The sequence below is a fragment of the Tympanuchus pallidicinctus genome, unplaced genomic scaffold (assembly GCF_026119805.1).
Source record: "Tympanuchus pallidicinctus isolate F22 unplaced genomic scaffold, pur_lepc_1.0 scaffold16, whole genome shotgun sequence".
Taxonomy (NCBI): domain Eukaryota; kingdom Metazoa; phylum Chordata; class Aves; order Galliformes; family Phasianidae; genus Tympanuchus; species Tympanuchus pallidicinctus.
Window position 1 is genome coordinate 4,512,276 of NW_026294679.1, and position 27,698 is coordinate 4,539,973.

General features: G+C 42.4%; 1 protein-coding gene across 8 annotated transcripts in view; it reads left to right on the top strand.

Moving 5' to 3' along the window:
* FGFR2 (fibroblast growth factor receptor 2) overlaps nucleotides 1–27,698 on the top strand; it is a 75,144-nt gene that overhangs the window by 11,464 nt on the left and 35,982 nt on the right. For 6 of the 8 annotated variants that reach the window (XM_052677094.1, XM_052677098.1, XM_052677097.1 and 3 more), the window contains 4 exons: nucleotides 6,772–7,038; nucleotides 7,712–7,786; nucleotides 15,019–15,188; nucleotides 20,971–21,094. In XM_052677094.1, the coding sequence (XP_052533054.1) occupies nucleotides 6,772–7,038; nucleotides 7,712–7,786; nucleotides 15,019–15,188; nucleotides 20,971–21,094 (636 nt within the window). The remainder of the gene's footprint in view (nucleotides 1–6,771; nucleotides 7,039–7,711; nucleotides 7,787–15,018; nucleotides 15,189–20,970; nucleotides 21,095–27,698) is intronic. The other 2 variants (XM_052677100.1, XM_052677101.1) reach the window with 1 other exon arrangement.

Genomic DNA, 27,698 nt, shown 5'->3' on the forward strand with positions numbered 1-27,698 from the left:
GCACTAAGCTGGACAATGAAGTTCGTTAAATTGCTTTGCTACTTGGTTGTATGTAGAATATGGTCAGGAAGATTTCATATCCTGCTGTTGCTGAAAGTAAAAACAACGAGCAAATGATCCCAGCCTCTTCCTGAATTTTACCTTAATGACATAGAAATTTCTTTTTTTTTTTTTTTTACCGTTCTTCATTTGAGATTCTGGAAAAAGGTGATACGTTTCCTTCCCCTTTGTACTGTATAATAGATTACATGAGAAGATTCTTCTGTAATGACTCTTCATTAGTTAATTATTTTTGAGATTGCGTTACAGATATGTTACATTCATATTATATTTCCCAGTACTCTCAGTTAGCTTAGGGACCAGAACTCTGTTGCTTTGTGCATCTAATGGAGTTTTTGTCTTAAAGTGAAATTTGATGCATGGAACCAAAGGTTCAAATCCTGGAGGTGACCTGTAGCTTCTCATCACATCAGTGACATATTGAAAGGCACTGTAATCATTTTAGGGTTTTTGGTGTGGCGATTCAAGCTTGGGGGTGATTTCTCTCTCCCTTGTTATCAAGCCTTTGTGCAGAAGACATGCTGATGTTTTACTGCCTCTTACTTTGTCGCTTGTCTGGAACCATGTCTTACGCTGGCTATTGTATAAAGAAGTCTTCATCCTGTAAGGAGCAGACCGTGAAGAACTGGGACAAACAGGAAGAAATCACAGGGCCGTTCCCAGCAGCAGGAGGTGGCCTTGCTGGTCTCTCTGCTGTTTACTTTGAACTTGGCATGCTCCATGTCTTCCCTGGCTTGGCTTCCAGAAACATGAAGCACACAGCCAAGCCCATGAGCATGTGATAGTTGGCATTTTTGATGTGTGTTATGTGGTTGTGCAGCCGTAACTCAACGATCGCAGCCATAAAGACAGGTAGGAGCAAGCAGGCTACAAGTTATAGGAATCTTAATCTCTGTACAAAGCCTGGACACGTACAGTTTTTTTTTTTCCTGCTTCTGAGGAGCAGTCTGCTTGCTTTAAACACGGGTATGGGGTGTGAGGTGTCAGTATGACTGCTTTGCAGCCATGACAGCTGGGCTCAAGAACCTTGGGCACCACAGGAGAATGGGGCTGAGGTCCAGTTTGCCCCTACAGCTCAGCCCAGCTGGGCCTGACTCAGACCCTTGTGGTTCGATCTCCCCTGGGTGCTGCAGTTCTGAAACTGCTGGCATGCTACAGAACACGATGCATAGCAGATAGATGTATTCATCTGTTGATAACTTTTTGGTGCATCTTTGCTCTTGGCCCAGCGATCTGCAAGTGATGGAACTCTGCTGATCACCAGAATTATTTATTTTTCTAAGTCTTCAAAGCTTAGGAAAACAAGTTAGGGCCACGTAATATTTTCCCTTAGCAGTGATGACATTGGCAAGTATTTCAATTGGAGCCAATTCTTTTATTTCATTTTTCTTAATGATCTTGGTATATGCAACCCTCAGTAGGATATTGGCACGGTGCTGTGGGCTCAGAGCAGACCAGGGTGGCTGGAAGCTCTACGCTTGCTGGGGTACCCTGCATGTATAACGTGGCAATACTTGCTGCATTTTGCAAGTCTTCACTTCCAGAGCAAAAGGATTCTTTCTGTACTTCACATCTTCACCTCAGCCCATCTTTTGCCTGGTTTTATCTCCCATGCAACCATCAGATGACTCGATCCTTATAGAGCAGGGATAATAGGGTTAAAGAAGATGCCAGGAGAAACACCTCAGTTTATTTTGGAGTCTGCTGCATGATGTTTTTGGAAGTTGCTGTGTTTTCAAATAGAACGTCCCAGGAGCTTGTTTTAAAGCAAGAGGGGAAGACTTAGACTGCCACTTTTTAATGTTTGTAGCTGTCACATGTATCCCCTGCTTGTTGTGTGGGTTTGGTGAAGGTTTCTATAAGGCCTTTGTGGTTTCTATAAGATTTGAACAATTACTATTTTTAAACAGTAAAGGGGAGAAAAAATGATTTGCGCTCTTTAGAGTGCTGTTCATAATGACAGGGGGTGTTTTCATGTTTTAAAATTATGAAAGGAAGATGAGTAGCTCTGAAAGGAAAGTATTTTATCAGAGCACAGAGACTTCCTGATTTCCTGGCCAAGGCAGAGCCTGGCATAGCTGGCAGCTAGCTGGCATAAGCACTGCACAAATAGGACAGCAGGGAATCCAGTGACTTCGGAGAAACAGATGGATGAATTGCAAACACTGTGTTGTCCTCCTTTGTGTAAGGAGACGTGCTCAGCCTTGGTGACTTTGGTTCCCTGTTGGCTAACAGCAGTTAGTCACAGCTGCCAGGAGCCACTCTGCATTTTTGAACCGGTGGCCATTGCTTTTGTAAGTTGAGTTTGCTGTCCATCATCCTATGAGAAGAAGACATGGAGCTGCTCTTAACATTAGGCTGGCACCTTGTACTGTAGGCTTGTACCAGGGAGATGAGAAGGTTGCAAACCTGGTTGATGCCTGGGCTTTCGTTAGCTGCCGAGGCTATCTCCTGCAGAGAAACAGGAAGTTTTGGTGTTTGTCTCAGTCCCTGGGGTCTGTGGCTATTCTGCTTCAGGCATAGTTCAGTGTTTCCATTCCATGAAGCTCACCCAGAGTGGTTTTGGATCTTCTGCAATTCTCAGAAAAACAGCAGGGCAGGAGAAGCAGCGGGAGGAGTGTTTGCCAGCCTGGCATCTCCCATGGGGACATTCAATTTTGCAATGAACCTCTTGGATTTGTGACAGGTCAGGTCTGTTGACCCTTCTGGGCATGCTGTAGTGAGTGTTTAGTTATTTACTAAAGCCTTTTGAAGCGAAAGTGGCTTGATGGGATCTGAGGCTTTTGTGTTATGGAGAGTTGTGTGAGAATCTTTGCTGGGGTTAGCTATTAGCTGATTGTTTAATTATTTGGCTCTGTAACTAAGTAACTAAATGCCTTGAGCTTTAAGATAAGCAGCTCTTTGTTAACGTTTTAATAAATGGAGACAATTAATAATTATTTAAAATCTAAGGAAGTATAAATCTCTCGTTTCAGTGACCAGTCTTGAATAGAAATGTGACTTGGAATATGATTCTGCACCTCATAATAATATTTAATGGGGCTTTCAGGTTCTCAGTCCTCCATTGTGGTCGCAGCTTTCATACAAACAGTATTTACTCCATTTGATGGCTGGGTTGCGTTAACCATGTTGTGACCACGTGTGAGCAGGTGAACAAAAAGTTCCCATCATGTGTTTATTTATCAGGGACTTAGTTTTCCATGGGGTGCTGTTCAGTGGCTCCACCTATAAAGTTTCAATATGCTTACGTTGATTGCAGCACTATTACAAATAAGGATGTAGCTGGGAGTAAACAATAGCAGAAGCAGTGTTCCTTGCCTTGTCCTCCCAGTGCTTTAGAATGTCAACAGAAATGTTACACATGCCTTTTGTTTGTTTGTTTTTTAAGGGTGATAGGCAGGTGTTAAAGCACCTTTGCAGTGGGATCTGATGCCACAATTATAGGATTTGCAGGTGAAGTCCCTAAGAGAGGAATCCTGGGCTGTGCAATTCTCACCAAATGAAGTGTTGGGTGATGACTAGCAGCTTATGGGGATGGCTCAGGGATACAGTTTTAGGCAGGAGGAGCATAAACGCGTTATCGAGTCATCAGATGTGATGCCAGGTCATCAAGCCTTGCTTGGCAGCTTGTGCTCTGCTGGGCCATCTCCTCCTTCCTCCTGCCTGAGACATAGCTGGTTCTTTTTGCTTAGTATCTTTATGTTTGGGAGAACTGTAGAGGACGCTGCCCCAAACACCAGAGGATGGGTGTGAGTAAAAGCTGAGCATGGCTCATTTCTTCGGTACGCTGCGAAGATGTGCAAGTGGGGAAATAATCCTCGTGTAATCCTCAGGGGCGGCGTTGCTGTGATTGTTATACAGTGTGCAAATGTGTCCCTAAATCTTAGAGCAGTGTACAAATAGCTTCTGAAGGGGTGCAGTGTCCTGGGGGAGTTGACTTTGCAGGGTACGGCTGTTTATGCACTGCTGGGAATTTGTTAACAGTTTGAACCCGTCGATTTTCACTGTGAAGCTATTGGACAGGCTAATAATGCCTCTGAATCCCACCTGTTCTCTGTTTGCATTTGGGCACCATTTCAAACCCACACTGGAAAAGTTTATAGGCAAACATTATAAAAAGTGACAGTCTTAAGTGCTGCTACATTCTAGTTTGGCAACACAAAGGCTCACCTGAAAGAGCTCACTATTTCCAAACATGACTTCATTACTTCACGACAACGCTTGGTGATGGATCTTCTCTGATACTCTGATGAGAGAGACATGCAGCAAGATAGCATTTACTAAACTCTAATTCCTTAATACTACTCTTTTTTTAATTATTATTATTTTTATGTTTTGCTGCTAGCTTTCCTTTTAAAACTGTATTTGAGTTTGGATTTGTGTTGGAAGAGTTGAACTAAATTGGAGATAGTCACTTTAGAAAACAAGGATGAGAAGTAGAAAATGATTTTATTTGCAACCTGTGTGAGCATCCTGCAAGTGTCCCAGTGCTGCTCAGCACAGCCTCACAGGCACTTCTGGGGGGGCTGAGCTGTCCTCACCCATGGTGGCTTTAACAAAGACCTTTTAAAAGACTCTCGGTACGTTTTCAGCGCAGTGTAAACTCTGTAAAAGAAATGTACTTTGCAGGTGGAGTGCATACAAAGACGTCTTGTAAACGTCGAAGTAAATTAGCAAGCCAGTGTCAGCTATTTTTTTTTAAGCTTATTTTGACACTGGATTCTGTATTACAAATATTCTCCTGTATACTCAAATGTATTTATTACAGATGTATGTGCAGCAGCAGCCCATGCTTCTTCTGGAAATGAGATTTTGAGCAGCACAGTGCTGTGCTCAGTGAAACACCTGCACTGCAGACCCATGGATTCCTGGCTGCATCAGCAAGACTGAATGAGTTTGTAAAACGTGAAGCTGCGTTGTAGCTTGTTGTAGGCTTCGAGATGGAGTTTTGCACTCTGGGAAATGCAGAGACCCAGTTATAAGATCTAAATCTGTGAAATGTTATAGTGCCCATAAACGGTCTCGCTCAGGTTTTGCTGAAATGGTTCTCCCAGCCACTGCCCTGCTGTGATGTGTGCCACTTCTGCTGTCTGAAAAACACACTTGCCTTAGGGGAAGAGATGGGAAGAGCTTTGCTGGCTTTGCAGGGGCTCGTCCTTGGATCCGGTCTCTTTTTGCATCAGGCAAACTACCATCCAGCTCCCTGAAATTGTGCGGTTTCCGAATGAGCAGGAGGGCAAACTGGGCTCGCTGCTTTCAAGTAGAACAAAAGATTGAAATGCCCAAGTGTCCCACTGGGGTTCTGAGAGAGCTTCAGCATGACCAAGCATCCACCTAATGGCTAGCTTGGACCTGGCGCTTGTTTCAGCCTTCTCTGTTGAAGGTGATGAAGGCAATGTGAGAAATGAGCACATGGGAGGAATGTGGTTTTCAGGGCATGGTATTCTTAGAAGCAAGGGTGGACACTGAGGGAATATTAAAAGGGGTGGCTCCCAACAAACAGAAAGCAGCATGTGTTGTGCTTATTTGCACACCCATGGGAGCACAGTTGGTGTCTGTGTAGGACACGTGTCAGGATGAGAGCAGCAGCCAGCTGGGAGACGTGACCATCAGGAGCAAGCAGAAAATGTGTTCACGTTTTTCTCCCATATTTGTTATTTTATCTTGATGAGGGAAAGGAGGTGGTGGGAGAGGGATGCTGTGGCTGTCAGGTGGAACCAGTGACAAAAGCAGTCCCTCAATAAATAAATAAATAAATGCATGGCACTGTTGGGGTGCTTTATAGTGGTGGCTTGGAGGGGTCCCTCCACCCCATACTGCTGCCCCATGGGGATGATGCATCTGTAGTAACTACAGGCAGATGTCATTTTGCAAGGATTTTTTTTTTAATTTTTATTTTAAAGACTGTGGTTTGATGCGCTCAATGTTTTGTTACAAAAGGGAACTGAGGGGTGAGCAGGTTTGCTCTGAATGGCTGCGAAAAACATGCCTTTAGAAGTTTTGTGTTTCTAGGTGTCTGCTGTGCTCTGCTCAGAGAGGTTGTAAAGTAGGGAATGGAGAGGAAAAAATAAAAAAGGGAAAAGTTAGTGTTGCTTGGAGCAGAGCTGGCAGTGTAGAGAGCAAATGCTGAAGCTTTGGAAAAGGTGAAAACTAAAGGGCACCGTATAGGCTGTGTATGGAACTTTGTGTTTACTAGCTTACTGTGTGTTTTCTCGGCTATTTTTCTCCAAAATAGCTCTCTTAAGGTTTAAAAAGAACCCAAAATCTAAAATCAGATGAGGACACATAAATGTTGAATTACGGACAAAAAAGCTGTGATATGAAACTGAAGTTTTTGTTTCAAGCTCTTCCTGCCTCCTCCAAGCTCTCTTTGTGCCCTTAGGTTCAGTTCTTCTCTCGCTGGGGTTGGCATGGTGTGGCTGTGGGGTGGATTCTGACTCTGTGGCAGCTGAGATAAAGGGCATGACAAGGGACCTATCAAAGGGGAATGAGCTTTCTGTGTGGTCATTTTTTTTTTTTTTTTTTTGGAAAATACAGCTTATCTGTATCTTCATGTGATTCAGTTTTACAAGGCAGGTTGCTGGGCTAATCTGGATGAAACTTTTTATTGAACGTGATTTCTGTGGATAAAAAGGGCCTTCACTGACTTGTGTTGGAAATTCTCTCCTTTCCTTCTTTCTTCTTTTTCCTCCTTCCCTTCAACCTTCGCAGAGCCGCCAACCAAATACCAAATCTCTCAGCCAGATGTACACTCAGCACTTCCAGGAGAACCACTTGAGTTGCGCTGTCAATTGAAAGACGCCGTCATGATCAGTTGGACTAAGGATGGGGTCCCTTTGGGGCCCGACAATAGGACAGTGATTATTGGGGAGTACTTACAAATTAAAGATGCTTCACCCAGAGATTCGGGCCTCTATGCTTGCACTGCTATTAGGACCCTAGACAGTGATACTCTGTACTTCATTGTAAATGTTACAGGTGAGTGAGCTAAACATAGGTTTTGCATGTAGAAGCTGTAAAATGTCATATAAAAATATATAATAATATAACTTGAAACAGTCCAGTTGGGCACAGAAAGTTTAGCTGAGTTCTGCAGTTGAGGTATTTTGGGTATTTTCCCCTTTGTCCTGATTCTAAAATGGCATTGGTTTGTATATACAACTTCTGCTTCGTGGGGTCTGTACTAATAGCTGCCGAGTAGCCCTCTGTTTTATGCCTCCATGACAGGTTTAAATTGTACAGAATTGCTGTTATGATGATGATAAAACCAGTAAAATGAATATGAGTTTTTTTCCCCCCAGTCCAAAGAGGAAAAAAGGCTGTCCTACATCCTTTTACATGGCTTTGTTTAGAGACAAATCGCTCTCCAGGCACTCAGTTCTGGTCAGCTGAATGTCTCAAAGAGAAGCAAAGCTTTTTCAGTCCAAAGATTTTTGGAGTTAATGGGGTCTCTTTGGAAGCTTCTGTAGTGTTTAAGGTTTATTAGCTAGTTTTGTTAGGATTTTGTAAGAACACGCATTCGTGTATTTTCTATAGTTTCTGCACAACTAACATAACTTCTCTTCTTGGTAGATAATATAAGACGTAGCTTATTGGTTTATCTGTCTATAAAATACTCTCTTTTAAAGCCTTGGTTGTTTTTAATGTGCAGATGCTCTTTCTTCTGGGGATGATGAAGATGACAATGATGGGTCTGAGGACTTTGTGAATGACAGCAACCAGATGAGTAAGTAACAGCACGCTGCCGGAGGTGCCTGGCAAGATAAGCTTCACATGGAAAATAGCATCCAGTTTCTTGCACTCCTGCCTTCAGAGCTCCTCGACTGTTAACTGCATGTGCTATCAAATGGTATCTTTTGTCCTCTTCCATTTTCTGTTTCTCCTGGTTCGTCATTTGGAGCAAAAAGATAAAATAAACTAATATAATTTTAAACACGCTTTCCTGGTCTGTACTTTCTGTCTCCCTTCTTGCTTGCATTTCTGAAGTTTCCTGTCTTCTTAAATTGCAATTTGGTCTTTATCTGTTTTAGTTAATCTTTGAGAATCTTATGTTTCTCTGTACCTGAGCTGAAATCTAGAAAAAGCAAAGATCCAACTCACGTTGTTAAAAGGCGGTAGTGTCGAAGCCTTACAAATGTAATTGAGGCTTTCTGAGGCAAACCCCTCAGTCCTTAACCAGGGCAGAAATATCATGGGAAAGAAGGGATTTGGATGCAATGGATTTGGTTTTGTCGTGGCTTTTTTTTTTTTGTCTGCAAAGGACCTCAAGGTTTGTGACAAATAAGGCAATCTCTCACCAAAACCACATTTTGTGTTACTTACGCTTGGTGAAAATAAGGCTAAAAGAATCTTAAACCTAGCTGGATGTTCAACTTCAATCCCTCTGGAGAATTTGGAAAGCTATTAATAGACTCTAAATAGAACAGCCGCTAAGAAAAAAAGGAAAGTAAAATACATATTGGTTCCTTATGTTCCCATGCACCACTGCAAAAGCCCATTGGGTGGCTGGTATTTCGCTACTACTCATGCTTTGGAAAGTCAATAACACAACAAACACAGAAGTCCTCCATTAGAGTTGTCAGCTGGTTGCAGAAGCAGTAGCCAGCAGTGCGTTTGCTCCGTGGACGTGTTAGCACGTGGCAGTGATACTAAATACTTGAAGCACTTGTTGGGATGAAGGAGCACGTGCCTTACTTCAGCTACCCTAGTTAGTTACTACTGTATACGACTGCTCTGTTCTGAAGCTGTGAAACATTAGATGCTATTTAAAGTGATATAAGCAGTTAGCTGCCGGCTTGGTCCCTGCCATCTGTTAGTGCATTACCCCAGTCTGATGCACAGGTGCAGCTTGAAGTGGCCGGAGTTAAGCAGATGTAGGCTGTTCAGACAAAGGAATGCAGTGGCAGAGATAATTGGTGAGTTTGGATAGGAGACATTGCTTTTAAAAGAAATTGTATGGGCAAAGACTCCAAGCCCAGGCAGTGTTAGTATTCCCCTGAAAAGAGCTTGTAGGGAGGAATTCTTTTTAGGAAACATCCCTGTATCTGTTGTCACTTCAGGGTTTTATTGGTGCCTGTCAGAAAATGGCTTGCAAGATTTTCAGAGCACAGTTGTTCTTAGGAGCTTTGGAGATGAACTGGGAAGAAATGGATTTTGGAAGCGCGTGCAGCAGGAGAAAGGCAAGGACCTGATTTCAAGGCAGCTGGTTGATGTGGTAGCCATTCCTCACCTTTCATTGAATGGGGTTAACTACCCTGTGGTATCTCCAGTAACGCAGCTGATACTGTGGCAGTACCAGCATCATTTTGAGCCACTGTGAATGCGTTTTTATTCAGGAGCTGTTGGAAGGGCGCTGACAGCTTCTGCTTGCTGGGGGTGGGCTGAGTGCTTTAGCAGGGGTCAGCTACGCTTTCCCTGCTCAGAATGAAAGCTGCCTCTGAAGCGTGACTCTTCAGGCTTCTCAGGTGGTGGGGAGCATGCAAACTTCTGCAGAGTGGAACTGAGGCAACACCAGCTGGGTAGATGGCACCCAAGCAGAGCATTTCCCAGACAAGTGCTCATAAGAGTGCCTTTCACAAGGTACCCACAGGCTGCTGGTCCCCTTGTGAGCTGCAGGTGGGCACAGGGTGCAGCCCAGCCTTCCTTCTCCTGTATGAGCATTCAACAGCAAGCGTGGGAGCCAGAAAAAGGATTGTGGCACAGCATTCCTGCAGTCTGTTTTCAATGAAAAGTTGCATCATAGTAACTCAGTTGGTTTAATACAACTTTGCTGAAAGATGATTGTGATTTGGCATGATCAGAGCTGCCTGAAAGTTAGGAGTGGGACTCAATTTGATCCTTTTGAAAACCACTGAAGCTTGCCTATCTGATACCTTGTGAGCCTTCCCATCAGCATTCTTGGCCATTACTCTTGTACTACTCTTACAGATTTTGTGTTGCACCCGAAAGGCCACATCTAAATTAAGAAATGGAGTTGTAAAACTCATTGAAAAGTGAACGTGGAGTTGAAGAGTAGTTTAAGTCTATGCTGAGAGTGCCATGGGAGAGGCAGTGCTGTGCAGTGCTCAAACTCCCTTGCTCACCTTCCTGCTGTTGGGCAGAGCCTGCAGAAGTCGGGATCCCACCAGTCGCTGGTTGCTGCTCCTTAAGAGGAGCTCCTTAAGTGTTTCCTGAATCAGAGTTTGAGCACTGCAGATCTAAAACCATTTAACTGATAATTTACATGCAAATTACAGCTGTGATCATTAAGGATAAGCAATGGAAATTGGCCTGGTTATGCCTTTAGTGATGGAAACAAAAGGCCATGGTCTTCAAAGGTTGTTGCTTTTTGATGAAACAATTCTGATAAAGTCCAGCTGTCTTGGCATGTTAATTATAATGTGATGAGGCAGGAAATGGCTGCAGTGCCTTTCAGGGAAGCTGAACCTTGGCATCCTCATTCCTGCATATTTAAATCCAAAGCTAGCCTTTTAGAACTGTTTTATTTACTAGTTCAAGTACTCCTTTAAGCTTTTGGAGAATTTTTCTTTGCCTCTGTTACAAATGTATTTACTGAGGCCAAGGTTTTCAAATGCAGGCGAAGGGATTGAGGAGGAAATCCTGCGCTCCAAGGCTGCCCTGAAAACACAACTGCTCCTGGAGGACTGAGGTGTGGGTGCTCAGGAGCCCGAGCAGCAGCTTGCTCTCAGGAGATGAGGGCACTCGTGTTGCACACGTGTGCATTCATTCAGCCACTTGGCCTGTGTGTATTTTTAAGTAAAAGGCATGCATAGCAGATTTCACACTGCGTTTGGTGTCCTCCTAGCCTGACAGATATCTTAACTGTCTGAAAAAAAAAAAACACACAACAATGTGGTAGATTTGTTCCAGACTGCATCCTGAATAGCTTTTTATTACTTCCAGCTTTTGTTGAAATGATTAGCGCTCACAGGGAAGGTGCAGGGCTGTTGCACTGCAAAACCAGTCCTCACTGTCCACACAACGGCTGTGTTGGATGCTCAGTTCTGCTCCTAGTGAGGTGCCTCAGCCTGCTGCCAGAGGGCCATCTCTAGGCGTAGGCCTAGATTTCCTATCACAAAGCTAAGGGCTGTCCTCCATCAGTTCTTACTGGTAGTGGCTCTTTGTTGGTGCTTGTTGCTTTGTCATCACTGGGATTTTGAGAGATAACCCTAACTTCAAGTGTTCCTATAGTCCTGACAAGGTTGCACTGATATTGGGGTTGCACCGAGGCCAGCCAGCAGTCGTTTGCTGGGTAACACGGGGTAGCACTGAGGATGCTTCTGGTCTGCCTTCAACTCTGATCAGGTGATGGGAAGTTTATAGCTTTTTTTTTTCTTTCTTCCTTATCATCCTTTAAACAAATTCTTCTGGGCCAAGCAATGGTAAATTGGCACTAAGAACAAAAAGTATCTAAATGTAATCCACATGCTGTGCTTTTCATGCCTTGAAGAATTTCGGAAAGGATAAAACAAGATTCAAATTCATCAGATCCTGCAGAGTGGAAACCCGCTTAAGGGAGCAGCAAAAATTGGATGCTGCCTAGAAGTGTTTTTTAATTAAAGGTCAAATACAATTGCACTGAAAAGCTCGGGGTGACTTGGTGTGGTCATTCCAGGTGCACTGAGTGGCTCAAGGTGCTCCTCGGGCGAGTTTGGAATGGACTTCTTCTTTATTTCTTTGTATTAGGTGTGTTCAGAGAAAAAAAAATAATCAAGAAATTCTGAACTGGTCCCCTGGGCCGCCTAATTTCAATTTCACATGCAGGAGATTTGCCTGATTAGATGTAATGTATTTGCAGCAGAGTTCAGTGAGGGTCAGCAGGATATTTTCTTCGCTAATGAGAGCTCTAAAAGCGATCAGGAATTCCCACTCCTTCCCCTGCTGCTTGCTGCTGCTGCTTATGGGGCTGGCACTGGTTGCTAGCGGGAGCGTCTCCAGAGATGTGTCCTTCATCCCATAAGCAGAGTGGCATGTCACAGAGGTGGTCTGTAAGGGGTCAGCCTGTGCTGGTACACTACATTTATTCTTCGTTTTAAGATGGATTTGCTCTCAAAACAAAAGCAGAAATATGCTTTTAGGTTTTGTTAAGTTTCTCTACAAAGAGAAAGACTATGCATTGCTGTAAGAAACCACAAAAGGAGTGTGAGTGGCACAGTTTAGGGATATTGCTGCCTTTCTCGTTTTCCTTAAATGTGCTGGTGAGCTGCCAATATGCATTGCTGGTACCTAGTGAAAAATGGCAGAGTATCCTACTGATCTCAGACAGTGGTTTCAGCATGTGATGTCTGCATGTTTTTCTCAGAGTTCCCCTGTAATTCAGGAACTCTAGAGGGTATTCTGATGTGAAGCTTGAGGGAAAGCTTTCCAAGTACAGCCCTTGCTCCTAGCCTGGAGTTTCCCTCCCTCTCTCCATCCCTCCCTCCTTCCCTCTGTGGCTGCTTTTCTTTATTCCTGCCAGCATCCTCCCAGCCTGTTTTCTGCTCCCACATTTTCCATGGAGTAAATTGTTTCTTCGCTGTGTATTTCTTGTATTTGAGAATTATCTGGGCACTTCTTTACAGGAGACTTTTCAAGGATGGGTGAACAAGGAAATATTGTGCAAGACAACCATAGGATGAGCTGCACTGTAATGCAATACAAGCTAGTATTTGTATAGAACGTTTTTATAAGAACTTGGCTGAATGAGGCATTTGAATACTGACCTACTCACATGCCTTGATCCTCAGTTGGGTCCCATGGAGAGCTTCCCACTGAGCTGGGTGCAGGTTGCAGAGCATTGCTTCCTTAGAGGGGTTGTGGAGCCTGAGCTTAGAGCTCCTGCTTGCCCATTGGTGCTTCCTGAGCCATCAGTGCTTTGGACACATGCAAATGCGTGAGATAGATGTGATGAGGAGGGACAATGATTGCTGCAGAGCTTTGGAGTCAGAGGAGCCTATTTGGGGCATAGAGTCAATTAATCGTTTGGGTTGGAGGGGCTTTAAAGGCCACCTGCAGGGCAGGGACACCTCCCACCAGGCTGTCCAAAGCCTTATCCAGCCTGGTCTTGAACACCTCCAGGGATAGGACATCCACTGCTTCCCTAAATCTACCCTGTTTTAGTTTAAATTTGTTACCCCATGTCCTGTCACTACACGAGCTGCTGAAGAGTCCCTCCCCCTGTTTCCTGTAGACCCCTTTAGGTGCTGGAAAGCCACAATAATGTCATGCTGCAGGCTGAACAAGCTCAGCTCCATCAACCTTTCTCTGTAGGAGAGGTGTTCCAGCCCTCTGATCAGCCTCATGGCCTCCTCTGGACCCTTTTCATCAGCTCCACATCTTTTCCTGGGCTCTGAGATGGCAATACAACCAGTTAGGGTGGTTGAAGGTCTGACGTGCTGCAGTTTGGTATTGGTCATCTTACGTTGCCCTGTGAGATGTATCTACACATCCAGGGAAAATATCCTTGTGACATATCACCACCAGCCTGTAATTCTGCCCTCGCTGCATACAGACCTAATGTAATTTGGTCTTTGAGTGTAGTATGTAATTCCTTTGGTTGGCTTTGTTTAAACTATTCTGTTGGTTTAATGTGATCCTGGTTTCAGCAAATAACATTAGCAGTAATTTTCCTTGCATTTCTAATTCACTTTAGTCTGTGTAACAATTTCTTAGTGTGCTAGTTAAATTTCCAATAGTTACCTGATTTTCTGTTTTGATTGCATGCACAAATTTGCTTTGCTTTTCTACTTCATTAGTTTTAACTCTAATTGCCACTGCAGGCAAAAAAAAAAAAAAAAATCACTTATCGTTCTTAGCATCATTTTAAGACTTGCTTTTGGAATGTTTTCTTTATACACAAAGAGATGTTGTTAAAGAACTTATTCCTGTATTTTCTATCCAGCTGTATTTTTATTTAGGGAGGGGGGCAGCAGGATTTCTGAGTTTACACTGATTGTAAGAGCTGCTATAAATATTTGAGGAACGGAAGAGTTTATTTATAGTGGAGTGTAAGGCTGCTAATGAAGGAAATGAAACAGGGCTGAGAGAAATAGAGTTCTTATTCTGGACCCCTCTAGTCCTCAAAATTCCACAGTAATCTGATTTGCTTCGGGAAAATGCCATTGTAAAAGAAATTAATGTTTCCTAGTGTTAAACAGATCTTGAATACTTAACTTTTTTTTCAGCTGTAATGGAGATATAACCAAAGTGATGTCAGGAAAGCACTGTGCAATGTAGCCAAAGTGGCATATGGGTTCAGAGCATGGGCTGGTCCTCGATGTTTTGGGTAAAAATGCATTGGGTAAAGGAAGATGGGTAGACATGTTCTGTTGTGCTGCGTTTGTCATTCTAGTGCATGACAGAGGATTGATGTTTCAGACAGTAGAGGCATTTTCCACGCTTCTCTGTGCTGGTGGGCACTAAATGACAAACTTGCTGAGTTTTGCTGATCCTCTCTCCTCTTTGGTTAAGTTTTTGGCAATATATTCCATTTGCAGATAGATTTTAATGGCATCTCAACAGTGCAATCAGCTTTGCCGTGTTGCTCTGCGAGCGTTAGCAGGCTTTCGGCAGGTAGTTGTGCTTGTCTCCCTTCAGATGGGGAGAAGATTAAGGCTGAGACTTCAAATGGTTCTGCCTTTGTCCAGCTTCACAACTGGGCTTTGCTGAGTGCTTGCAGTAACTCAAATGGGGATCCTGATCACTGGAATCTGCTGAAAGCTTGGTCCCTCTGTCTTACTCAACATCCACAAAGCGAGGAATATCTGTGGTTAATTATTGGAATTCTCTCATAAATCGTGTATTCAAGGCTGCAGACTGAGCTGCTTACAAAACTCTTGCTGCAGATGATTTTCAGTCCTGTACCCTTCCCGGAACACACTGTCCCCACTAAAACACATGCAGCTTCCATCCATGGAAGGGGCTGAGAAGGGAGGTTGGGTGCCAAGCACTGATGTTTCTGGATGTTTCTCCTTGCAACAGGGGCGCCTTATTGGACACACACAGACAAAATGGAGAAAAGGTTACATGCAGTGCCAGCAGCAAACACTGTCAAGTTTCGTTGCCCAGCTATGGGAAACCCAACACCAACCATGAGATGGCTGAAAAATGGGAAAGAGTTTAAACAAGAACATCGTATTGGTGGCTATAAGGTAAGAAGATCTCATTATTTTGCAATTTCTGATCTTGACCAATGCTGAAAAAAATACAAAAACCCAAAACAACAACAACTTGCTGAGGTCAACAGAAAGTCGTTAAATGGGCTTGGATCAAATTTAGAAGCAAAAAAAAAAAAAATTGTTTTCTTCTGAGGGAGGCAGGGTGGTTTCTTTGGCTGCTACTGCTTTAATTCTGATTTTTTTTTTCCCTATTATTCAATACCAGTGCAACTAAAGTTTGTTTATAAAGACTTATTTGGAAAACTAAAGACTGACGCTGCAAAATGCAGTAAGACCTGAAGATTTTTCTTCATTTATTTTCACCTGCATTGTTAAAGCCATGACCATCCTCAGTGGTGATTATAGGCAGTTTAATAGCAGAAGGGTCGGAAGTCAAAAGTTATTATTTTCTATACAGTTTATGGTCTGTGAAACTGAAATGGGAAGCAGAATTTGAGGGAAAGCAATAATTACTTAGAAGGGTTTGTTTGAATTTTAAATAGGTTCAGATTAGATGTCTCATTCAAAGCTGGTGGTTACTTATTATGAGAGTGGTTTGGGAAGGCCAGCTTGTTCTCTGGCTTAGTGCATGGACCTTTAACCTCCAGGTATCTGCCTAGGTCAGGTCAGAAGTCAGAATGGGGTCATCTTATCCCAGGGAATGGGAGCTCAAGGCTTGGATGCCAGGTTGAGTTTGTGAGGGTGCTGTGCCGTCCGACGCCAGATTTCTGAGCCACCCTAATCTCTGTTATGGGCTTTCTGATTGCGTCCCTGGTATGAGGTACAAGATGAGAAGTTTCTGAGTTTGTCTTATTTTGTCAAGTTTGTTGTAAGCTGCAGTGTACTGCTGAGGAGCCCAGAGCAACCTGCAGCCATCGCTTCATGCTCCAGGCGCCGAGCTTTGCAGTGTGTGGATGGAATGAGCGTGGATGTTGCGTTGTGTGCTGTTGACTCAGATTCTGCTCATTACAAAAAATGTTTTCCAGTGCAGAGGAGGACAAGCCGTAGCCTCCTTTCCTCTCTAACTACATTTACTGTAGAAAGTGTCAGTTTTTCCAACGTTTGTGTTAGCAGAGAGTGAAGCCCAGTAAATCTCCCTGCACGAACGCTAATTATCCAAGTAGACTTTTCCATCTATTTGCTTACACCATAAATTGCTGTTGCTTATGAGTGTACACCTGGCAGCACCTTCTGCCTTTCATAATGCTATGGAGTGTTAACGAATTGGCTACAATTCAGTGGTTTTCACCTTTCTCACAGTGCTTATTTAAAAAAAAAATAAATCAATTAAAAAAAACTCTTAATCCTGTCTTGGAAAATAATAGTAACCACTTCAGTACAGACTGAGATGTTGTCTGTACACTCTGCATCTCACGAAGGAGAAATGCAGATATCACATTTGAAAACCATGAAGGAAAGATGGTGTCTTGTCAGATACCTGTCTGCTTTGGAAGAGTGGTCTGTAAAGGGCTGAATCCCTGCTGCTGCTGTTGGCCTGGGTGAGAGACCTGGGTGAGCTCATTCCTGCTCTACAGTAGACATACATAAAGCAGCACAAATTAAATTTTTGGTCATGTATATTAAATGTGTACAATTTCCTAGGTACGTATGTGCTTTGGAAAGAAACTACAGATGCCTATTTCTAAAGCCAGCTGGATAAGTGAAGTATATAGCTGTAATTCTAAATCATAAAACCTTCTTACATCTCCAGTAGAAAGAAAAAAAGGAGGGCATGCAGCTGTAGGTTTTAGGCTTTCTTCTTGCTCATAAATACATCAGCTTTAAAATGATCTGGAAGCATTTACTTATCATTGTCATTTTGCTTACCAAGTCCAAGTATATTCCAGATTCTTTTGGTGTTTTGAGTAACTGTGCTTTTAAGGTGGAAACATTATCAATGGGTGACTCCTCAAAAATGAGGTCTCTAGAGCTACTGGACACTGTGTTCTTTATTTGTTGGAGAGGCTGAGGTCACAGCAGGCTTGCTCAAAATGACTGGGGAATAAAGAGAATTGTGTCTTCTCGGCAGCTTAATGCTGCGTTTTCTGCAAAGGAAAACTCAGAGAAGAGCCAGTCTTCCTGTACTGGCCCACGTGCAGCCAGCGTTAGCAGCAGCCCATAATATTTCTTGTACACCAGCTTGTCTTAAGCCTAGGCATTGCAACATATGAAGTGCTTCCGCCATAGATCTTCATACACAAAATACTCTGAGCAAATAGCATGAACCAAGTTTGGCCATATCTGCCATGACCAGGCTTAATGCTTCCTTTTGGAAGGGGCTTTAAGAACAAAGAAAGGCAAGGAAGAAGTGAAGTTCTCCAGTAATCCTCCAGCCACCTCTCCCCTGCTGCTTTGAGCCACGATATCTCTGCGTTGTATGCTCTGTATCGCAATCAGATAGCAGCCTGTAGCACTTTGTCCCTCCAACTGGGGAATGTCTTGAGTCAATTTACATTCAGGCAGGCTAGCAGAAGGGTGTATGCACTGGCCAAGATAGCTCCCAGTGCGAAATTCCTCCATCGTGACTAATTGTGGGTGGTGAAATTCAAGATTCTGTTTTTCAGAGCATACCTGCAGCAAGGAGGATTGGTTATTGAATTTCTAAGCACCTTTTTTTAATGCCTCTTCAAGTAGTGATTCTCGCTCGTATGTTTTAAGGTATTTTATGAGGTTATTTTAGAGTGAATGCTCTAAACTCTCCTTGTGAGAATACAGCAGCCTTCACTTTTCTATACACCACCCGGAAAGTAAATGTACTTCTATCAGTGGACGCTGTTTAAGTATTAACAGGTGTGTGTTTTCACATATGTCTTTTGATAAGCTTCATCTCTACGGTGGTCTTTTCCGCATTTAAATTCAGCCATATACATATGGAGTAAAGGAAAGAATGCTGGCTTCTTAGGAGCTACAGAAACCTGTGGCTTTTCTGTGGATATTCTGTACTTCATCTAATTCCCTGAGCAACACTTGTTTGACTGAACTGTGCAGACTTTGTGGGGAAATGGATTTTAGTTTCTGAGCTTTTTGCTTTGAAATTCATTTAATATTGACCCATCTATACTATTTTTGTTTTTTTGCTAGATGAAAACTTTTAATCATGTATCTATGAGATTATTTTATTATTAAAATTAAACAATTGTCCACAATTACTGCATATGTAAAAAGCAAAGTATTTCTATGACAATCTCCTTATCCATTGCATTTTGATTCCAGTTAGGTTTGCTCACCACCAAGTTATGCTTCAGAGATAGCTGTACATATTTCACATTGGTGATTTGGTTTAAAAGTTAGGTTATTTGGAGAGACTATCTGAAAGGATTGGTTAAAAATGTCATGGAGAAGATTGCCCAAAAAACCATCTCAGTGATTTGCTAGAAGTGTCAATACCCGATTTTCAGGTATTCAGAACTGAATGGTGGTGGTCTTTCAGTACTTAAAGGGAGTTTATAAACAGGAGATAGGCATTTTACAGTCTGGTAGTGATCAGGCTGTGCAGAGAGGTGTGGGTGTCCCATCCTTGGAGGTGCCCAAGGCTATGGATGGGGCACTGGCCTGCTTGAGCTGCCCCTATGGCACAGGGTTGGAATAAGGTGGGCTTTAGTCTATCTTCCAAGTCATTGCATGACTCAGAATGAGGGCTTCAGTTTGGGAGCCTTTGTTGGGAGAAGCTGCCCTCATCCCTGGCAAATGCATTCACTGGGCTTTGCAGTGCTACACTTGTAAACAGAAAGCAATCAGCCGAAGCCGAATCCTGCTGAATCCAGATTCACAACATAAATCCAGTAGTATGATAATCTGTCACAATGCTTTGTGCTGTCATAGCAGTTATTTAGCTTAAACTAAAGAGACTTTAGTTTTTTATATGAAAACATCACTTGCAACTCATTGGATTTGCTGAATTACTACTTACTGGCATTGCAAGAAGTGAAATTACACAAACAGATTCTAGTATTTCCATGTAATATATGCACTTACTGCAAGTAAGATATTTTCTTATTGAATGCTACTCAACTTCTTGTGTTCTATCAGTTAATTACTCACAGCTTGTTACCATTTTTGTTTTAATTTTTCAGGAACTCTGTTCTGTCCTTTCTGTTTTGTGATCAAAGAAGTTAAAAACTCTTGTTCTAATTCTGAATTTATAAATTTGTAATGGCAAAAAAAAAAATTAAATCAGTTAACTTTGATCAAGTCTTACCCAAAACAACTCATAAATTAGTAAAATATTGATTTACCACTGTTCTAGAGTAGTTCTTTGAGCAAATGCTGACTTAGTATTCTGTTATCTCCTTATTAAAACATTGAACTGATTCTATCTTGTTAAACTTATTTCCAAGCTCCTGATGTTGTGGGGAAAAAAAAAAAACCCCACAAAAAACAAACACCAATGCATTATTTTGATGCATAGCCCCAAAAGGGGGAGAGGGGCTGTGATTTGGGGCTGGAGGTCTTGGGGTCTTGTTGTCACACACCCGGCAGTGCAATGGTTTGCATCCATGCCCTCCACCAGATGCTGGGGGATCACCTGCATTTTATTTCCTACTCCAAGCCCACATGGCCAGTCAGGACTCCTAAGCTTTGGACTGAAGGGATTTTTACTTACGCTGTTGGCAGCAGCCCTGAGCAGCCCCTTCCTGCTGGATGTGGACCTATAGAACAGCAAAGCAAGGAGCAGGATTTCAGACCTGTAATTACAGCAATTGTAATGATCTTTCAAGAATGTATAGTTACTGGAAGTGCTGCTGATGGTCAATAAATTTTTCTGGTGTACTGCGCTGAATTACCACTTTCAATTCAGATGATTAAAATTACTGTACTAGACTGTGTTTTATTCTATTCTAAAACGTGTAGTTTGTGGTTTAAAAACTGTACATTACAGCTGTGTGATGTTAAGGTTCGTGAGCACCTTGTCAAAAGGGTAATTCTGAAATAGGGAAGTGTTGGACAGCAAGCAAGAGGTCATGTTGGGCCTTCATTTATGATGCAGAGAATATATATATGAATGAGATTGCTCTTTATCCTTCCGGTATTGGGCTGGATCCTATTTTCTGTGAGACCATTGCCAGCACTCCTTTAGAATTCAAATGGGAGTAGAACCAGCACCTTTAATGGATCACACCCAATGAATGTGTGGAATAAGTGCATATCCTTATATTCTGTTTCAGCGAGGGTTTTCTTCTCAGGCATTTCTTTGGGGAGGTGCCACCATTTCTTCCCGCTGTGGTATCCCATAGCATTAGATGTAATTCCTTGTGTCCCTGGGAGGCAGCCCAGGCACTGCCCTTCTGCACTTTGTTTCTCCAAAAGGCGGGCTGTGTAATTGAGCTATCAGAGCACAACACAGACCTGGATGTTATGGGATCATATCCATCCCATATTGCTCGTGCGTAGCTAATATTATCAGATGATTGTTTGGAGACAGATGGATAATATCTGGAGGGTGTGAATTCACGTTGGAGTAGATTGAGAGGTAAGCCTGGTAAGACAACTGCTGCTAATTGGTGCTGCTGTTTTAAGCCTGATCGAACTGGATGTGCACTGAAGGCTGAAGTGCTCAAATTAGGGCTGGGGGTACGTTCATAACTGAGTGCATGAAAGCTTCCACTGCTGCAGCCATGCTGTACCTGATCAGGCGTGAAGTATTTCAAAGTCCTGATGAACACAGAAGAGATTAATTTCGAACACCGACTACAAAAGATTGCTGAACAGCTGTTTTGGATGGGGAGAGGGGATGCTGTGCTGGGGAAGTTCTCAGTTTCTGTTTATAACCCTCCAGGTCCGCAACCAGCACTGGAGTCTCATCATGGAGAGTGTAGTCCCATCTGACAAAGGAAATTACACGTGCATTGTGGAAAACCAGTATGGCTCCATCAACCACACTTACCATCTTGATGTTGTCGGTAAGATGCTCTGTCAAACACATGAGGATGCTGTTAGTTAATGGCCAAGTTTCTTTATAAAAGCATTTAGAACTAAGCTGATAGATTTTACTTAAATTTGACGACAATTTCATGGTATTTGGAAGAAAAGAATTTGCTGCATAAACAATTCCTGCGTAACTTAATATATTATCTGTTTTCATAGTGTCTATAGGACTAATCTACCTATATCTTGGCAAAGCTGTAGTGTCTGTGCAAGGAAGCTCTTGGTAATTGCATGTTGCTGCAGTACACTTACAAGCTTACTGTAAAGAGCAAATAATAAATACTAATGCAGTTTTAAGTATTAGTGTTACAGCTTAATTTTTGCTGGTAAACTAATATTGGCACAGATTTTGTCCTGATATACCCTTGGTGATCAGCCTTGGATATAGCGTGGAATAGTTGGATGGGGTGTGGAATAGTTGTATTGAATCTGCAGAGGTTGCTATTCAAAATAATCAGTTTGGCTGTTATAACAGGACTTGGTAGTGGTACCTTTGGAGGTCTGAACTGCTGTTTCTGAAGTATGTCTGAGTGGGCTTTGCTCTCCTCAGCTCGTGGGACCATCTGAGTGTTGTAAGCTCTGGGAATGAATTAATTTCAGTACAGACTGAAATTAAAAATGAATGTTATTATTGTAAGCTATTTCTGGCTGGTGACTGGCAGCCCAACTTGTTTTCTACAATGAATCTTAATGTAACTTTCAGTGTATTTGGTCAGAGCAAGACAAAGTTTTCATTTCCCTGTCTGTTGGTTATTTTCACATGAATAAAAGTGCATCCCTTTTAGGTTTAGGACCACTTAAATCTGCGGAAACTCCCCAAATTTGAAGGTTTAGCCTTCATGCAGTAGGAGAGGAAGAAGGGAATTTTCTGATGAGGACGCCGTCAGTCTGAAGCCACAGCACAGCTTCTATATAGTGAACCAAGTGGCTGACAAAGCCATATTTGCCTGAACGTTTGTTTAGACACAATTTGCTGAGGGTGCAGCAGCGGTGGCTGCTGGTGCAGGCAGTGCATGGTTCCCTGCTGCTGCTTGACCTGCCTGGCCTTACGGGGGAGGATGAGCACCCAGGGACTTTTGGAAGTTCTGTAGAAATTATTTAGCTATTTTCTTAATCATTTAGGGAATCTAGATTTGTTCAACTCTGTTTTTGCTTAAAGCTGCATAGAAGGAAAGAAGCCTCTTTTGCAATAGTGGAATTTTCTTTGCTCAAGAGAAACTGATCAAAATTTCCCCTTCTTCCCCTGTTCCTTTTCCTCATTGCTGCCCCAGTCCCAGCCTGGCATGTTTCAAGGTGACTATAGATTTCTTCACCCATTTCTTTCTAGCAAATGTGTTGATGGTTGATGCGGTCACTTGAGCAAATATTTGTCAGAAGTCCTCTCACCTCCTCTCTCCCTTTGAGCTGTTTGAATGGCTTACATTGAGGAACATTGTGTAGACGTCTATTTTTCCTGGCAATAAATTATAGTGACTTGTGTGAATGAGTGGAATGGCAATAAAGATGATGTCACTTAGTGAAATGTCTATTTCTTTTCCTATAGAGAGGCAGAAATGTAAATAGTGAGGTCAAGTTCTTCAAAAGTGACTGCTGACCTGGGGTGCTGGAGTACACAGCTCATGGCACCCAAAGGACACTTGATTTTCCCTGGGGGTAAATTCACCTTTTTGTGATACTTGGGCCCTAGGAGATGGGAAAGCCAAAGCCACTTCTGCAGATCACAGTCAGCATTATGGAACTCAGCATGCTTCCTCGTTTCACTCCCTTTTTGCATTTGTTTTGGTGTGTGAAAGGGTATCATTGCTAGTTTAATTTGAAAGCATACTTATAGGATTGTATACCCTAAGATAACTAATATTGTGTGTTCAATATACTGAGAGTCTCTCAAGAGATTCTGCACTGGGGCTTTAAGCTGAAAGGGGCATTGATGCTAGAGAGCTCAGCCATTTCTGTGGTGCTGAAAGCTTGTGATAATTGTGGAGGTTGGGCAAGAAACCATTGAAGCAGTAAATTACAACAGGCCAGAAGGGGAAACTTTGACAGTTTTCTAGTTAAGACAGTTATACAGAAGTTAATTTTCTGGATTATTATTAATTTTTTTCCCTTTTTTCCCTCTCTTTTTTTCCTTTATATGAGTTTTCCATTCCCATAGAGCTGTAGACTGTTATGGGTGTTTGTTTAGAGGCTATTGCACATGTAGACAACATCTTACAAGCTTCAGGTCATAATTTTAGGCCAGGTTGTGTGTGGAAAACTGTCAGTTGAAAGCCTCTGAAATTGCTTTTCCTACATGGTTTAACTGATTCCAGAGTTGATTAAGTGTAAGTAATAGCAAATGGTATTAAACATGGTAATGTATTATATGAACACAAGAGTCTGACTATATGGAGTAATGTGGAGAACCCTCTGATTATGTCACAGATTTGGGAAGTATCCCAGCAAAAATCCTGCCAAGTAATGACACAATGCTAGTTAGGAATATCCAGTATGACTTGATGCCAATAATTTTCCAAACCTTGAACTCTTTCAACAATTAAAAGCCTGGAGCCAGCAGGGCTGAGAAGTTTTTCAGTGCAAATGTAGGTGTGAATTATTCTCGTTTTTACCTTGTAATTACTTGCAAGAACCCTTTTAAAACAGTCAGCTCTGCTCAGATGGTCTTGTTCAAATTTACAAACTTGGCAAAGCACTTCTACTGGATTTTTTTACAATGCGAGTTAGAAAATACTGAAAAATAAAGCAGCGAATTGTCAGCAGCCTCTCTGTGCAACACCAAATACTTGTCCACATTGACAACATTAGGGGGAAACCATGCAGTGAAGTTGGGCAGAATGTTCTGTGCTGAACGAGGTCATTCTTGAAGTGTTTGGGACACCCTCAAGGGCCCCTGCTCCTCGCCCTTCCTGTCTCCAGGCAGGGTCTCAGGGCTGCAGCTGTGCTGATGGCATCAGTGGCTAATGGTGACCGTGCAAAATGCTGTTGGAAAGGAAGAGGAGCAGTCTCCAGCTATTTATTGGAGTGCAACCCAGAGGCTTCAATTAATATCAGCTATTTGTTGCCCAAAGCAGCATGCCAGCATGTAGTAATTGCTTACAACCTAAATGCAGAGACTGGGAGAAGGGAATGTCACTGTCTGTTTTATAGATGTGAAAACCAGCTGTGGAGCAATGAAATTTCTTGCCCTGGGTCACACAGGAAGCTGGTGGCAGAGCAAAAAATGAAGGCTGGTACTCGAGTCCTCCTCCAACACCTTAATTAAAAGAATGTACTTGCCCTTGTACAATTCAGCCCATCAGCTGCTTTCTACATGAAACTCGAGTGCCTTTCTATTCTTTTGTGTTTAATAGCAGGTAGAAACTCAAACTCACAGTTTTATAGTAAGCTTGCTAATCGACTGACTCCGTTCTCATTAAACATATATAAAGTCACACGGTCTTAAGGGAGAGTGCTTGAAAACTCTGGTTTTCACTTATGAGTTGTATTGTAGTGAATCCGGGTTGTAGAAAGCAACGTGGGAATGCAGCCACTGAGACTTGTACATAATTAGATCACTGTTGGATTGCAATTATCGTTGGAGTACAATTTCAGCAGCGGTAGTTCTGCTTAAGCGTGGAAGTAACTAATTGAATTTATATTTTAGCAGCAAAAAAGGCTTGGTCTGTTCTGTGCATAGTGCAGGTAGCCATTTCTGTCCTATTTAATGTCATCATCCAGGGAAACGAACCTCGTTTTGGTTTCAGATGAAGTTCTGCACATTACCTCATTTACGGGGTCTTACAAGCAGCTGCCATGGCACGACACATCTCCCAAGAATGTGGAGTAAGAAGACCCTGCTGTTTACTATGAAAGTGAACATAACTTGTCACAAATGTGCATATATATATTTAAAAGTCCTTTTGCAACAAGTTTAACTTTACCTTGAGCTTCTAGTTTGCATGCTAGCCACGCCTTTGGCTCACATCATTAAGGAATGAGGTCTAGAGGCATTTCAGATGGCTCTCAGCTTACGCCTCGTGCCCCAGAAATTCTGCTTATGAGTGCTTTTACCGATGGTTGTGCAGAAAAGCGCTTGTATTCTGAACCCTTGGAGGTTTAGAGGGCGTTGGGGTGAATTTTACTCATGCTTTTTACAGCGTGTTATTAAACAAACAAAATCTCATTAAAATGGAATCTTCTTTTTGCTCTTGATACTTGTTCATTGTTTATATTTCCTTTTGTTTAGGCACAAGAAAAAAAACAAAACCTTCTCTTTTGTTTCTAGTCAGCTTTATTTCTGGGTTTTCCTGTGCTCTTACAGTCTCTGGCTGTGAGCATGGAATGGGCATGTTTTTTTTAACGACATGTTTCCACTTTGCCGTTCCTGAATTCGTAAAAACATATGCATTGTTATTTGTTTTCACCAAGGCTTGTTTTGTCAAAGTGAAATCCAGAATTAGTTTGACAGAGCAACAAAATGTTCCTTAATTTCCAAAGGATTATTTTTAGCAGCCAGGTTACATGCGAAAAGAACTGACAGCAGCTGAACTCAACGCGTGCCTCGTGCCTTGCATCACTCTTGCCTGGCAGGAGTTAAATGTAGGTATTGCAACCAAGCCCAAACTTGTGCTTCTGGCAGCTGGATTTACAGTTGTTGATGCTCCTTGTGGGGACAAGCTTTGGCTTGACATCCTCACCCAGGTGCCTGCGGCCTGTGGCATGATGAGACGGGCTGCAAACATGCAGGTATCCCTGCTGATGCCTGCCCTCAGGTGTTGGGTTAGACCAAGAGGGAAGAAGACTTTATTTCATGTACTGATAAGGCTGAGCGTGGACTTTACACCTGGCACTTGGCTTTTGGCAAGGTGTGCACACCTGAGAAGAAATTACATAGATTGTTCAGTGCTGGAGGCTGTGCAGTTTGCTCCCAAAAACAAAGGCCACAGTGTGATGGTTTAGCTGAAGGAAAAGGAAGGCTTAGGGGTCCCTCTCTTCTTTCTTAATAAGGCAAACACATTCCCAAACCCGAGTTTTATAGCACTGAAGCTTCTGATTTCATTGGGGTAGTCTGGCTAAATTACATTTTATGAACAAATACTGGTGTCATTACTTCATCTGCTGGGTGAACGCTGCATTTGTCATGTTTGGAGTGCTTCCTGCAGAGCCTGCTGAGGGAGGACTGGCCTCCCTGTCCCACTTTCTGTCTTATTACAGCCCCTAGGCAGGCATTTCTCTTTCTTTTGATGAATGAGGAACAGGATATTGTTTCAAGCCCTTTTATTATCATTTTTAATCATGCCTCCTAATTCATGCAGTATCACACTTGTGGACATATAAGCAGGAATTTGCAGGAGTTGCCCGAAGATGCTAAGCAGACTGTTGTGTTGTTCAGCCCGCAGTTGGCACGTGTTGAGAGCCACGTCTGTGCCTGCAGGTAATCTCACAGCTGCAGATTTTAGCTGGGATGCTCGCCCTTGGGGATGTTTTCCAGGGACACAAGCATCATAGGTTTTGGAGGTCAGAGTAGGATTGAAAGAGACGTAGAGTTGGTGGAAGCGGACAGGGATGGAGCTGAACAGCAGGTTGGAGTGGTTAGATGTCAAGGGTTGTTTGTGGCTGTAGCAAGGTGAGGTTGAGGGCAGCGGGGCTGGGAAGATGCTGCAGTGTAAGGGTGTGGGGTCTTTTGAGAGGCTTACAGTGCAGGAAAGTAAAGATCTTGAGGGACAGGTAAGAGGGTGAGAGATCTAGGAGTACTGAAGTGTGGACAAATCAGTGAGATGTGGCATTCTGTGGCTATTAGAGAAAAGGTTATCATGACAGCTTTGATGTGGGTGTCTTCTAACTGCTGTGCCAACGTGTGTAACTTGGAATCCAGAGGTGGCTCTGGATTTAAATTAATTTGGTCATTGTTGGATTACTCCCGTTCCCATGGTGCAGCTTCAGCAGCAGTTGCTCCATTTAAACATAAAAACATAGTGATATATGATTTAATTATGATGTAAAAGCCTCATTAAAAATAGTAGTTTGTTAAGTACTTTTGGATGTTAAACTACTCTGTAAATGTAAAATGTTATGATTATTATTTCATATTACTATTTAAAAGGTTTCATGAATATGCTGAAATTTGACTGCGTTCATGGAAGGAAAAACACAGATACCGTCAGAGTTTGAATAATGAACTCAATGTTGACCAGTTTTTACCATTTTTATAAGATGCTTATGAAAGTTTAAAATGTGTATTTATTTTTTTTAGTTTATAATCACCATTGTAAAGTAGGTGATCAAAGCAATAGATTGTAATTAGTTCATGTATTCTGTGTTAACAAGTTAATGCATGTCTATTTGTTCACTGTAAACATCTGATAGATGGTCAAGTGGGAGGAAAGAGCTGTGCTGATTTTACACTTGAAGGAACCTCTCCATTAGGTTATGTATAATCCCAATCAGAAAAACAGTCATAGAAGTATGACTAATAACTGTAGAAAATGAGAGAGAAAAGATTTCTGGTTTTGGAGCACAGACTTTGTGTCCATGCATGGCCAGGCATGTCTGGAAAACTTTACCTGGTAATCCAGGTAAACCTGAGTTACTAGAAATATGATG